The sequence below is a fragment of the Lates calcarifer genome, linkage group LG18 (genome assembly GCF_001640805.2).
Source record: "Lates calcarifer isolate ASB-BC8 linkage group LG18, TLL_Latcal_v3, whole genome shotgun sequence".
Taxonomy (NCBI): domain Eukaryota; kingdom Metazoa; phylum Chordata; class Actinopteri; family Centropomidae; genus Lates; species Lates calcarifer.
Window position 1 is genome coordinate 10,386,890 of NC_066850.1, and position 14,068 is coordinate 10,400,957.

Here is a 14,068-nt window from a genome sequence, read left to right on the forward strand (position 1 = left end):
TTTTATGTAAAAACAGATATGTAAGTATGCGCACTTAATTTTTCATTCCCACTCCAGCAGAGTACTTTGTGTCCGATGATTGATGTTAAATTACACTTCATCTTATTTTACAGGTGCGAATGAAAAGTGAGGGAAGATTATGAGTTATTTTTATTAAGTATAATCTCAGGGTCACATGGAACGAAAACCTGTAGGGGGTTGGGAGGACTGGGGTCTATAAACCAGCGTGTGCTGGGCGAGAGGCGGGGACACAGACAGGTCGCCAGTCGTTCACATAGAACACTGTAGTCATTACTAGAAAAAGTAATACCGTTACTGCCATCTACCAACTGCACTCTCTTGCAAACTGATGCGCATAGCTATTGGACGCAGCGAGGGGTGGACTCCAACGCCCCGTCGCCTGTTATTCAAACGCAGGGAGCGCGTCTGGCCAGTCGCTCCTCGTTGCGCGCTGGATATGGATCAGAACGCAGCGCGCCTCCCTGCTGTCTCCCGCGGACAGGCTGCACTCTGCGGCGCATAAAAACAAGGTGCCCAAATGGACCACCGCCCTCCCGGCTCCTCCGGCGTGCAATGGCTTAACAGGAGAGACATGAGTGTCCGGACGGAGGACAGCATCACCTTGTGCCAAAGGGCTCTCCAAATCGTTACGGAACTTTGTCTCACGGGACACGTAGACCGGGAGAAATGTTCGGATATATTTCCCCTGGAGAGCAACATACTAGGTAAAGGACACGCAGGTAAATGGAATAAAGTCATTATTTTACTTCCCTAATTCCCCTCAATTGATCACTTTCCTCTGTTCCCTTGATATAGAGAGACTGAGTAGTTGCAGCGATTTGGAAAAAAAGAGAATCTGCACTTTATCTGTCACCTGTTAAAACTTTTTTTCACTTCTAAGTTCTGTGTGGTTTTGCGTGTTGAACTGTTCACAAAGTATTTCTCTACCTGTTACGCATCTTGCAGCAGCTCAGTCTAGACTGATGGAACAGCAACAGGTGGACAATAGACTGTGGTGGAAGTCTGACTGAAGAAATGATTAGCCTTTCTTTTCTTTTTCTCACTTTGCAACCGGGAGAATTTAATCAGCGTCACTTTGATTATTCTGTGAAAACCTGCAGGAATAGTCTGCATTAAGCTTCCTTGCATACACTATGATACACAGAGCAAACTTTGTATTTAAATATCAGAACACAAAATATCAAGAGCAGATGGGAAACCCAAATGCTTTTTTCTCTTCAGTCATGGAACAAGTGTTTCTCCCAGTGCTGTGGTTTTGTATGACTTTATATTGTCCTGCTTTATCAAACAGGCACACATGCTGCCCCCTCTTTCTTACAGCTTGCTTTCTCTCCTTTTTTCTCTTTCTCCCTTGCATGTTTGTCTGTCATATTTTGTCCCTCGCTTGTTTCTCCTTGTGTCTCCTTCTCTGTTCTCCTCTACTGGTCTCTCCATGGTTACATGTAGACATCTCTATTAGTCTCCTTGCTGTGGTCGTGGGTTTCTGTGGCCTCGCCCTGTTGGTAGTCTCTCTCTTTGTTTTTTGGAAGCTGTGCTGGCCCATTTGGAGGAGCAAGGCTCTGTCAGCCCACGCTGAAAATGGTCTCCATGTGGGTTTCCCTGAGGCACCTCCACTCAACTCCCCGCCGATCACTGAGAGTAAAGCGGCGGAGGTGGAGAAGAAGTACCCGCCAGAGGTGAAGCTGAATGGACGGAGCTCCGTCAAGCTCCTGGAGGCGGCCATGAAGATCAGCCAGACGTCTCCGGACATCCCTGCAGAGGTGCAGACAGCCCTGAGGGAGAAGCTCAGCCAACAAGCTAAAATCCAGAGGCAGACCACAGAGCCAACCTCCTCTTCAAGGTACCCTACATGAACCCACTGCTGTCATAACCCCTCCCTGCCTGCCCATGCAATGAGGACACAATAGCAATGTCAAGCTTTTAATAGACAAGTATCTGCTGCTTACAATCATAGTATGATGGAACCCTATTTGGTTTGTTTTCCCCACTTGTGCTACAATAGGAAACACACATAACCAATGCCTACACAAAGCAAAAACTCCTGACAGTTCGTGACAGTGTGGCCACTGTCCTCGAGGTGGTTTGGCACATGTCATCAGAGAGCATCAGAGACTAGCCGGTGACCTTGAAACGCTGTTGTACATGCTGAACTGTGTGTCTCACTCTGTCTGACCAGAAAAAAAAATCTCCTCCTGTAGGCTCACCACCCAGGGCCGTGGCATGTCTCCTTGCTTCAGTTTGAACCCTATAATCACACATACATGCGAGTCAAGCTGCTATGGTAACGGCGGGAAGCAACCACAGTAATTAAACAATCACCTCTTGCTTCTCTTTGTTTTCCAGCAGTGTGTTTAAACTGGAACGTCCATAATTAGCAGTGCTGTGGGGTGGGAGCTGTCATAGTGGAAGCTTGGTTTCTGGTGAGACGCACTAGGCAGCTGCGCTCAGTTTCTCAGAGGAGGCCGGTATTGACACTTGCTTTGGTTTGTCATTACGCTCTTTAATTAAATGATAATGAGTCCAAGATCTTCATGAATTAGACACCCACCAGGGATGCACAAAGGCCAGGTGAAAGATTACAACGCCCACTTTCTCAATCCTTCCACCTACTCTTTTGACAGTGATTTCTGATTTTTAACGATTATTTCCTTTTTGAGTGAGAAACTAAATGCCAAAACACCTTCAAAGGCAAATGAAGCCTCAGCTAAAGCCCAAATACTGTTTTAGGGCTAATATTATTTTAAGTGCAACGCCTAAAACTACAAAAACAAAGAGAAGGCAGATATTCTCAAGCCAAAGTCAGGCTTTGTTTTCTCTTTCTAACATTTATAAGCAAGTAATGACTGGCTCTTTCTAATGTTCTATTATGAGCTTGTTTACCAACAGGGTGTTTGATGCACAAAAATAGGTGGTTGGTTGGTGCACAAAATGTATGAAAATAGTGAAAAATACAATTATCTAGAGCCTAGGGTGACATTTTCATACTGCATTTTTCTGGCTTAACAACAGGCCATAACCCAAAAGAAATTCATTTTACTATAATGTAACATGAAGACAAACAACAAATTTGGTGATTTGAGAGGCTGGAGCCAACAATATTTGAAAAGTATATATCATCTAATTGTTTCCCTTTTCCTGTCGAGGGCTGTGTTGGCTCTTAGACAACTCTCAGCTTTCTATGTTGTTTACATTACTTGAGTGTAGTATTCTCTGGCTGAGTGTAGTCATTTTCATCTGTGCTTCCTATGCCATATAATTTGTGTCATGGCTGTGAGATCGCTGTGATTGTCTTACTGTCAGAAAGGAGGAGGGCCAGTTGCTAGGTGACAAGATTGGCAAGTCAAACACTACCAAGGTTTTTTTTCTCAAAAGATGTCAACCTCACAGAAATTTGCAGCATTCAGGTAATTTTTTGCAAGGGCTTGAAGCTGAAAGCTGGAGAGCGGTATTTTTTTCATGGTTAGTGACAAAACAAAGAAAACCCTTCAGTTTGGCCACTTGTAATTTAATTGTCTGGTTGTGGAGTGTCCTTAGTATGTAGGCATGGGCCTGTATTAGATTCTCATAGTATGATACTCTTGAGCAAAAATATCACAGTATCACGGTACTGGGATTACAGCTCTAAAATGAGTTATTTTGAAATGAAAAAACAACTTTTTTTCCCGTTCAACACAATCTATTTTATTTTTAAACAACACAGAATATTTGGAAAGTATAGAAGTTATAACAAAATATTAGCGATATCAGCCAAATTTAATTATAGTACTAAAATAAAAGTACTGACTTTGCATTAAATTTGTACTTCTCTGCTCTTCTCCGCTCTGTGAAGTAACGTTAGTTATCTAATTGTTATCTGCCGCAGTACTAAGCCTATAGTATTTATTTTACTGATGCTAGACATGCTAACTGTTGTATGATTTGAGGAAAATTAAGTCACATTATGAGGCTCATAGGGCAATATATGAATATCATATGATTGGCTAGGTCATTGTTAGCATTTTAAATGTGCATCAAGAAAATATCCTATAGAGTCATCATTGGTAAGAGTTGTCTTGGGATTCATGCATAGTCAGAGCTACAGCCACTTGAAGCCTCTGGTAAATTAGCACTACAGTGGTAGGTGAATATCAGGTGGTCGTTCTTGACTAGATTTTTCTTCTTCTTTCCTAAAAATCAACCAAAACCCTTTTTCGAGCTTCTCTACCAGACTGTAGTATGTCAAAACATGAGCTCCACATTATTATGCATCATGCTTTTTAGATGTACCCTCTCCTGACAAACCATTAGCGCCCATCACAACAAAGCCACTCATGCATAACACTGACACTTGAGACATTTACCAGATGCCCTCTACCCTTTTCAACAGGCACAATTCATTCCGGCGCCACCTGCCTCGTCAGATGAATGTCACCAGTGTTGACTTCAGCATGGACACAGTGCCTCTTCGCCAGTCTTCTACAGTGAGCATCGGAAGAATAAAACCTGAACTCTACAAGCAGAAGTCTGTGGATTCAGAGGGGGAGGACAAAGAGCCTGTGGAGACTTGCGGAAAGCTTAGCTTCTCACTGCGGTACGACTACGAGGAGCAAGCTTTGGTGGTCAGAATCCTCAAGGCCTTAGACCTGCCCGCCAAGGACTTCACGGGCACTTCTGACCCTTATGTGAAGATCTACTTGCTGCCAGAGAGGAAGAAGAAGTTCCAGACGCGTGTCCACCGCAAGAACCTGAATCCCATGTTTGATGAGACCTTTTGTTTCCCCGTGGCGTACGATGAGCTTTGCAACCGCAAACTACACTTCAGTGTCTACGACTTTGACCGCTTCACCAGCCATGATATGATTGGCGAGGTGGTGGTGGACAACCTCTTTGAACTCTCTGATCTTTCTAGGGAGGCGGTGGTGTGGAAGGATATTCACGCAGCAACTACAGTGAGTTGGCGTTCACACTAACACACTGCCAAATTCACTGTTGCTATGTATATGTTGCACCAAACGTCTGTCTTGTCACTGAAGAAAAAACATAGGGTGAATGGGAATTTCTACTATTTTTGGAAAGGTCTAAACATGAAGCATTGCATTGAATCACTTCGAAGAGCCTGAATACATCAACACTGGTCCACAAAAGTGGCAGGTGGAACACAATGCATGATTCAAATGCTTTGGGAAATGCATCTCAACAGCCAAACACCCACACACCTTTTCCAGAAACTGCTGGGTATTTTACAGACATAAATATAGCAACAGAGTGAAATGATCTAAGTATTAATTACTGTATATACCATAACTCTACAGTGAAGTAGTCAAAAAAATCAGGGTATAGACTTTAAGCATAATGTAAATAGTATGTCCTCATATGAACTCTTTCATAAAAAGACACGGTAATCCAGCCTTGAATGCAATTCACTCCTACATTAACGCTTAATCACAGTTTACTCAAGAGCCTCTGCTTTATTTATGAATGTTGTCAGTATGATAAACATTGAGCCATTGTTTTCAGGCTCACACAAGCTTCTGTTAGTATATTAAGAGCTATATATTCAGTTTTGCATACAAACTGAGTAGATATGATTCTCTATTTCCTCAACTGAGTTTGATGGTGTTTAATTAATTAAAGGCTATTGTTTAATCACAGGCTGTTTCTTAAAAGCTAGGAATTTGAATTGACAAAGTAAATTTGCCATTCTGTTCATTTACAAAAAGAATAACACTTTATTCTGGCCTGAATTAATCATGTTTACCTATTTATCTAATTAGATACCTGCACTTAGTATATGCAAGGCCTGCGACAATATGCTAACACCAGCTCACAAGCCAGACTTTAAGCTATGAGCATATAGTCTGGGCTGCATTGTTAACTCTGGATATAAGGATATATACATGCATACAGATTGCTACCAAAGAGTAAACAATATTGACATGGACAGGAAATATTTCCTAGCAGCTCAGAGCAAAACTGAATATGTACTCATTCTTAGTGCTGGAGTATTGAAATGTGTGGAGAGTTAAATGTGTTTTTAAGTGCTTAAATCAGTCAACATGATATTACTTGAGGCATTCCTTTGCTTTGCTTGTGTAGTCTACTGTGAAGATTATACAGTATTTACCTCCTCAAACTGCAGGCTATAGATTAACCTGAAAACTGCCCCCTCATGTGACGATACACCTGAGGGCAGCTTTAGTTACTTTGCAGACTGAGATTAAGGTGTTGGATGTGTCATTTTTAAGGTGTGCATGTGTAAGAGAGCTTTTATGGCATATGTATCATTTCCAAACGTATGTGGGAAGCAGTGGGTAATTCCAATGTGGATTTGACTGGAAAATAATCTTTCACGTTACTGTAGGTCCACAGATTATAAATCTTGAGAGAATAATAAGTCTTAGAGAAAACTTTGCACAACTGCTACGAAAATCAACAAATGCAGCATTGCTGTCAAGTGCTTGTGAAGGTTTTCGGTCTCCATAGAGTTCAAATCACAAACAAAGCCCTGATCCAGTGGCAAGATGAATCATGTTTTCATTTAGCTGTCTGACCATAATTTCTCCTTTGCTCTCTTTGTTTTCTACTTAACTACAATAAACATTTATAGTTAAATTTACTCATGCCATGCTAGCTACTCTGCCATTGCAAACTTTATTGATCTTCCCTCATAAATTGTATCAGTATCTGTATCTAGTTCAAGCTTGTAACCTCTGAGTACTTTATACTTTTATTAGATATTTGTATTAACATCAATATTTGCTTTGCTAGCTAGGATATAAAGCCAATAAAAAGCCAAGGTACGCTGACCACTGAAATATTTGTTCCCATATTGCATTGAAAGAGATAAATCACAACAACCTGCCATGCCATGCTAATGATCTTCCAGTGCTAGCTGACCTCCTTTATTTTCTTAACTGTTTACTCCTTTGCTGTGGCATTTTGATTCACAGAATGTAGTCAAAGCCATTTAAAATGGATTAAATGCATTCTTCTTTTTTTGTCCTCCAGGAGAGCATTGACCTGGGAGAGATCATGTACTCGCTGTGCTACCTCCCCACAGCGGGGAGAATGACCCTAACAGTCATCAAATGCAGAAACCTCAAAGCCATGGACATCACAGGCTCCTCAGGTAACCCAACAGGCAAATAAGATGTAGCTCACATCAAACACTTAAACTGAGCCATAAATCAAACTTCACTGAAAACACACAGCAGGAGGCCACTTAGAATGGAAATAGGGAAGACGAGACATAGGGAGGCCAGTGGGAACAAATTATTGAAAGTATTAGCCTCTGTCAGAATAGTGTGACACATGTCCTAGCTTTACTTCTAACTGTTTTATAGGGAACATTTTGTATTTTTGCAGAACTGAAAAATGAAAATGTCAACATATGTACAGATGAACAGACTTAAATGACAGTGAGCATGTCTCTCAGATCCATATGTGAAGGTTTACCTGATATGTGACGGACGGAGGTTAAAGAAGCGAAAAACAACAACCAAGAAAAGCACACTTAATCCAGTGTACAACGAGGCCATCATCTTCGACATTCCCCCCGAGAACGTTGAACAAGTCAGTTTATCCATCATGGTGATGGACTATGATCGGTGAGTCACTGCTGTATATTTGTGTTAACACACTAACTATGTGCGTTATGTCATAGTGCCCACAGGGGGCAAAATTTAGGATTTTGGAACAATATAACAAAATCAGGGTCAACAAAAGCTCTCAAATACAAACACTGACAAACACAGCTAATCAGGGTTCTTTTATATGGTTTGTAATTGAAGTCAGATAGCCGCTTTTTTTTTTTCAGACCTGACCTTGACAAGCTTCCAGATTTTTTTCCAAGTCATTTTTTCATCTAAAACCAGCAAAATATGCATTTATTTATCAGTTTAGTCATTATTTTTGTGTCTGTTCCCAGACCACTCGAAGCATTACTATGCACATCCAAATCTGTGTTAATGTGTGTGTTATGCTGCTAACAGGGTTGGACACAATGAGGTGATTGGTGTATGTCGAGCCGGGCCAGATGCTGAGGGCCTTGGACGAGATCACTGGAACGAAATGTTGGCTTATCCACGGAAGCCCATCACACACTGGCATGCTCTGGGAGAGGTACAGATACGTTGTCGTCTTCTATCCCTCACTCTGTTGTCTCCCCTAGTCTAAAAGAACTTATATTTATAGAACTTTCTAGAAGCTCCTGAACGTGACAATGACCAGACAAGATGCTGTACTATATACAGTATAAGGCAACAACATATCAGATTCTCACACCAAATCTGTCTGGTTGAACTTTTCCTCTCATTTCCTTTATGTATATAAGATTATTTTTGGTCCTTTCATTTTCTAATTTTAAAAAGGAAGTTTTGAGAGACCCTGGCTGATCTGCATCAAAATCAGCAGCTGTTTTTCTTGATTTACTATTTATGAAAGCATATTCTCTTTTCTTCCCTTCTCCACTAGCTGCAGAAAAAGCTAATTTGATGCATGGGGACATACAAATACGGGATAAAAGGATATTAATCCTATCTACTCCTTCTAAAGATTCTGGGTGAAGAGATACTTTGAGATTTTGGCAAATTTATTGGCTGTCTTTGCCCAAAGCCAGATGAGAAGATCATTTCATCTCTGTGCATTCAATAGATAGATGGCAAATGTGCTCTGCAGAGAAAAAAGCTTGTCCAGCCTTGTCAAAGTCGCTCTCCAACAACTCCAATACTGTCTTACTTACATGTGTATTTAACATGTAGAAATACAAACAGCAGGTAACGTTTACACATGAGCCTTTTCTGGATCAACAACCCCTGGCCCAATTATCTAAATGCAGTAGTTCAGAAGTCCTGTGCTCATACAACTCTTTTCCACCAAATTAGCTCTGGTTCTTGAACCAGCTCCGTTCAGGGTTCTTGGAACCTTGGTGATATCCAAAGAACCAGCCCATGTTTCCATCAGTTTTGAGCAGACCCATTGTAGTCAAGGATACGATATCAATGGAGGTCATGCTCCACCGTCTCTTTCCAACCTGTAGAATATGATGCGCCAACAGATGTCATCACAGTTCGCATATGAAAACCTGAACTTGTCAGGTTCTGAAATAATATATTTTAGCTTGAAATGCTCAGAATGTTTCAAACTTGTTCCATGTTGGTGGAAAAAGGGTTATAGAGAAGTTGCTGGTTTTGCAAACTTCTGCAACTTTGAACAAAAACTAGCGGATTCTTGGATATACTGGTGACTAATTTGCTAGCTAAAAAGATACCATGTATAACAAAAATAACTTTCATATTTTACATGTTATCAATGTTTTTTTCCTCTTTTGCCACACCCACTCCTCACCTGACGAATAGGAAAACACAGGTGATTACCCATTTTCAGTGGTAAATCTACTTCATACTTTGATAAAAACTGTGATCATAGGCAAAAAAAAGTATCCTGTGTAGCTCTTGTCAAAACATTGGTGTTATTGAAACAGTGACTCATTTTCTGTTCTTGGGGATGCTGTGTGCTGTGGGAAAGTAACAAAAAATGACACACTCTGAAGACAGAGAAATTGCCCTGACCAACAAAAGAGCAGGAGATGGATTCTCTAATGAGAACAAACCAGTGTACACACTTGTTTGTAAGCCTGAGAGGATCATGTGTTAGGTCTTGAGACTGTGTATTTAGCTATATACTGCTGAAAATATAATTATTTGAACCCTGCCGAGCATAGACATGGAGAGCAAAATTGTGGATCATTCCCTCTTCTGTCTTTCAGGATAATACTGGCATATTATGACTAATTTAGGTGAAACTACCGGACAAAGAAAATACTTGGCTGCAGGCACTATTTAAGGTTTTGCTTATTTTTTGCTGTTGGAGCATGAGCCTCACATTAAACTTGTTTCTGGCCAGGCTAGATGTTGTAAGCCGGTCATGCAATCTGACCTAGCTGGCACGGAATAACCTGTATGCCCATGATCACAGTGTGTCCTCAGGACTAGAGTAATACCTGCTTAGTAACCAAAAATGAACAGCACGCCTCTATAAAGTTGTGTGTCTTGTGGCATTTTACCTTGCAGTGGCCTGGAAGAGCAGCAAGCTTTGAGAGTCAAGGTTCATGTCCTTCACCCAAACCTCCACAGACACCCTGACGATCACAGGTAGAGTGACAACATCACCTCTGTAAGAAAACAGACGTTTGTTTAGAGTTGCTGAGAAGCTGTGTTGCCTATGAGTATCTTGTGCGCATGTTGTATGAAAACTGAATTAATTCCAGAATGTTTCTTACATGTTTCTAAAAAACAAGGTTGTATTGAGATGGTTTTTATTCATTCATTAACACTCCAGTTGTTCAAGTGCTCTATAGAGCTGGCTATGCACAGCACTAACAGTCATTCAGTTCAAGAGTTTGTTTTTCATACATCTGCTTTGAAACTCTCCGAAAGCGTTCACTTGCCAAACATTTACACAGACCACATGAATGGTAGGCCTCTCTGCAAGAAGTCCTCAGTGATTCACTTGCAGCTGTATGAACGTTTTCAATATTCTGAGCAACATTTTCTGGCCCTAGAGCTCTTTTGTGAATTAGAATTTTACTTTGAAATGGCACAAAGACAAAGGGCTATGCTGCTCAGTGCTGTGAAAACATTTACCTGATGGAAAAACTGTCAATGAATCCAGTGAGTCAAGATCCAGGTTTTTGGCAGAAGAACACATGTAATTGAGCATCTACAAGGGCTGGGTAAATTTCTCTGAAAATTCATAAGTCACAACTGTCAAAAATATTATATTAACCTGCCATTGTTACCTGCAGATATTAGAATAGTCGACAGAACTCTCAGATTCAGAGAAGCTGTAGCAGATACATGTAGCAAACATACTGTATGTACAGAGAGAAAAACAACACTAAAATCGTGTCTAATATCTATACAATCAATTTGTTCCCAAAAATCTTGCAAGACTTTAAAAATAACAATTTCATATTTATTTTTATACACTCAATTTCAGAGCATAATTTCAAACTGAACTAACAGCATACAGAAATTAAATACTCATCCTCTTATCATTCTTACGAAATATAAGTTAACTGTCGTTTCCAATGCAAATGCTCCTTGTGTTGCAACTAAAACGTGAGGTAGCGCTGAATGAGTTGATGCTTTAGCTCCTCATTTTACTTACTAAATAGCTGTAAGAAGATAAAAGGGTGTCTTACATTAGATATCGATATGTCGATCATTACATCAAATAATACAATAAATAAAGAGAGCGCATGTGTCAGTGATTCAGAAAACAGCATCCAAATGGTAACCAGCGCCTTCAGTCAAAAGTTACTGTTTGCTAAAATCCTTTCCCAAACAATGGTTGTCCAATCATGGCTTAGCAACAGTAACTAGGCACAGCAGGCCTGTCAAGTTTGGGTTCTTCTTTTTTACCCTCTCCAAAATGAAAAATACACGACCAAAAGTGTAAAGAATGGATTAAACTGCTTGTTCGTCTGTTCTAACGTAAACTGAAAATGTTAGCATGTCTGGCTAGCTAGCTTGCTATCCGCAGTACTAACCAAACCAAGCCTTATACTTCTGAGGCCAAGAGGACTTCATGCAACATCAAATTCATGAAGACCCTGTGGGTGCTGGCCCTGAATGCTACAACAGTATATCCCAGTGTTGTCATTACCCCAGGTAGCATTACATTCACCAAACACACTGGTTAGTCCTCTTTATAAAATCATGTCCTTGTGCAATGTTAAAAGTGAAACATACAGTTTGAAAATACAAACAATAAAGCAGAAAATTAAGCAGGTAAATGGGATAATGCTAAATTTAAAAAGTTGTGTTATATATTTTTCTACATGGATTATAAACATATAAGGATGATAACCTTTTACCTGAGACATCAGTCTTTAGCATGATGTCATGCAGCAGTCAAGTGCATATTTAAGACCCCCTTCCAATGTTGTAATTTTAAAGCAACACAATGAAACTTTGCTGATTAACAGCAGCCTCTGCAGCCATGAGTGGTTATTATCTCTGTTAAACTGACAGATAACGAAGCTTTGCAATTGCTTGACCTGAGCTTTGACTGTATAGCCCTACTCACTGAACTGAAACATGGCCAAACGGAGTGAAATTTCCCATTATGTCCAACTTCCAGGGCCGGAAGTGCCATCACTGTAACAAACACATCAAACTCCATTTAGAATTCTTGATATTGTCAAAGTTTCTGCACTGGATATCAGCATTATTCTTGAACTTGCTGAGCCTGATTCCTGAGTCAGTGTACCATCAAAATTATTTTGAAGCTGTTGTTTTATGGTAATGGTGTAGTTACATAATGTTGCTTTAAAATGAGTCAGTTGAATGAAAACGTCAGCTGTACACAGCATTTTCAACCAAGTTATGAAGATAGGGTTAGCTTAATTAGCTAGTGGGCTACAGCTGATGAAATCTAGCAACAGCTGTCAGTTCAGACAAATCAAAGCTTCACAGGCTAGAAATGAAAAGTCTGCTTTTGGCAGTTTGAAATCAGGGACCTGAACGGTTAATTGGTCAAACAACAACAAAACATAGGGTAACACAGATAGTAATAAATCAAAAAACTTGGCAGAAAAAAGCCTAACTTTATTGTACAACTTTTCCACACCTGTTAAAAATTCAGGGAATTATCATCTATGAAAGCTGCTACACACACAAACATTTCCAAATTTATTACATTAAGCCATATGAAATTAAGTTTGGTGCATCTAACAGAACACTGACTCAGCTTCTCCTTCTTTGTGAGTAATAAGAAACCAACATAGCAAATAGAAAAAGGCTATGTACTGTTATCTTACTTGCACATGCATATAATGATGCTTTTTCCCCTGTACTGCCATTAATATTAAATATTTTTACTTGTAGCATGCCTGTCACCATTTTAGAAACACACTTACTGAGGGAAAATGTAAGTAATGGATATGTTAGAGTATTTCAAATTTCAAACTTTGTGTTTACACTTGTATATATATATACTTGTCAATGGCACTGTTTATATATATTGAAAAGTGAAATTTAAGAAGTTGTCGTAAATTTATGAAACTAGAGTCATCACAATGTATTACTATTGTTTGGTGATAATTTGAACAGCTCAGACTTGTAATCGAGTGAAATTTATACACGTTCTGTAATAGTTGTGAACAATTAGTCAAACTGGAAACCCAGTGAAGCCAACTCTACCTTATCAAGTTATTCCATGTTTAGGAGTTTAGAGCTTTGAGCTATAATTGTTTGCATATTGGTTGAATCTATATTGAGCAAGAACAACTGCAACTACCGTCATCATGTGTACAGTTTGTGATAACTTTTGTAACAATTTAAAGTAAACATTTGGGATATAATTTATTGTATCTGTTTCATATGTATTTTAACAAAATAAATAAAAATGAAGAGTCAGAGCATGCCTGCCTTTGTTTGGGAAGACAAAAGCCATATTTTCATCAACTCATTTTCAAGGCAGAATTTGCAAACAATATCCATTCATCCATCCATCCATTATCTACACTGCTTATCCTTTGAGGTTGGTTGGAGTGGAGACAAACAACCATTCCAACCAGCCATAGATTTGACAATAACCTGCATGTCTTTGGGAGAAACCAAGAATCAGGCACGAGAACATACAAACTTCACAACCTGGATTCAAACCTTCAAGCCTAGAACCTTCTTGCTGGGTCTCTTTCATTTGTCTCTCTTAAAAGATTAATTAAATTGATATCTACTATTATACTAAGCAGTAAAATTTGATTATTTTTGTTCAATATGTGCAGCATATCTCATGGGTCTCTGTGTAATGCAATGACCACATTGTTTCTGACTGTGTCATTTGACACACACTGGATGTGTCATAGAGGCTGAGGAACTACTAAAGTTATATTAGCTGGGATATATTGATTCCGCAAGTGACAAGCATCAATGCTGGTAAACAAGATAATGGTGGGGCAACTTTTGTGGAAATGCAGTATAATGTCATCCAGCCAGACCAGTGTTGCTCATACTTGTGCAAACACAACTTTTGCAGGTTTCTTTCAAGGGTTGTAAAATGC

General features: G+C 39.7%; 1 protein-coding gene across 2 annotated transcripts; it reads left to right on the plus strand.

Annotated features, from left to right (window-relative positions):
• The first annotated feature begins 203 nt into the window (after positions 1-203).
• syt10 (synaptotagmin X) lies at positions 204-13,426 on the plus strand. Of its 2 annotated transcripts, XM_018697280.2 has the most exons (7): positions 204-740; positions 1,468-1,861; positions 4,388-4,949; positions 7,009-7,129; positions 7,436-7,607; positions 7,992-8,121; positions 10,071-13,426. In XM_018697280.2, exons 1-7 carry the CDS (start codon positions 539-541, stop codon positions 10,140-10,142), a joined length of 1,653 nt encoding a protein of 550 aa, XP_018552796.1. In that variant the 5' UTR covers positions 204-538; the 3' UTR covers positions 10,143-13,426. The 2 variants fall into 2 exon arrangements, with proteins under 2 accessions (XP_018552796.1, XP_018552797.2); XM_018697281.2 differs by lacking the exon at positions 204-740 and having other exon boundaries at positions 900-1,861.
• Positions 13,427-14,068: the final 642 nt, after the last annotated feature.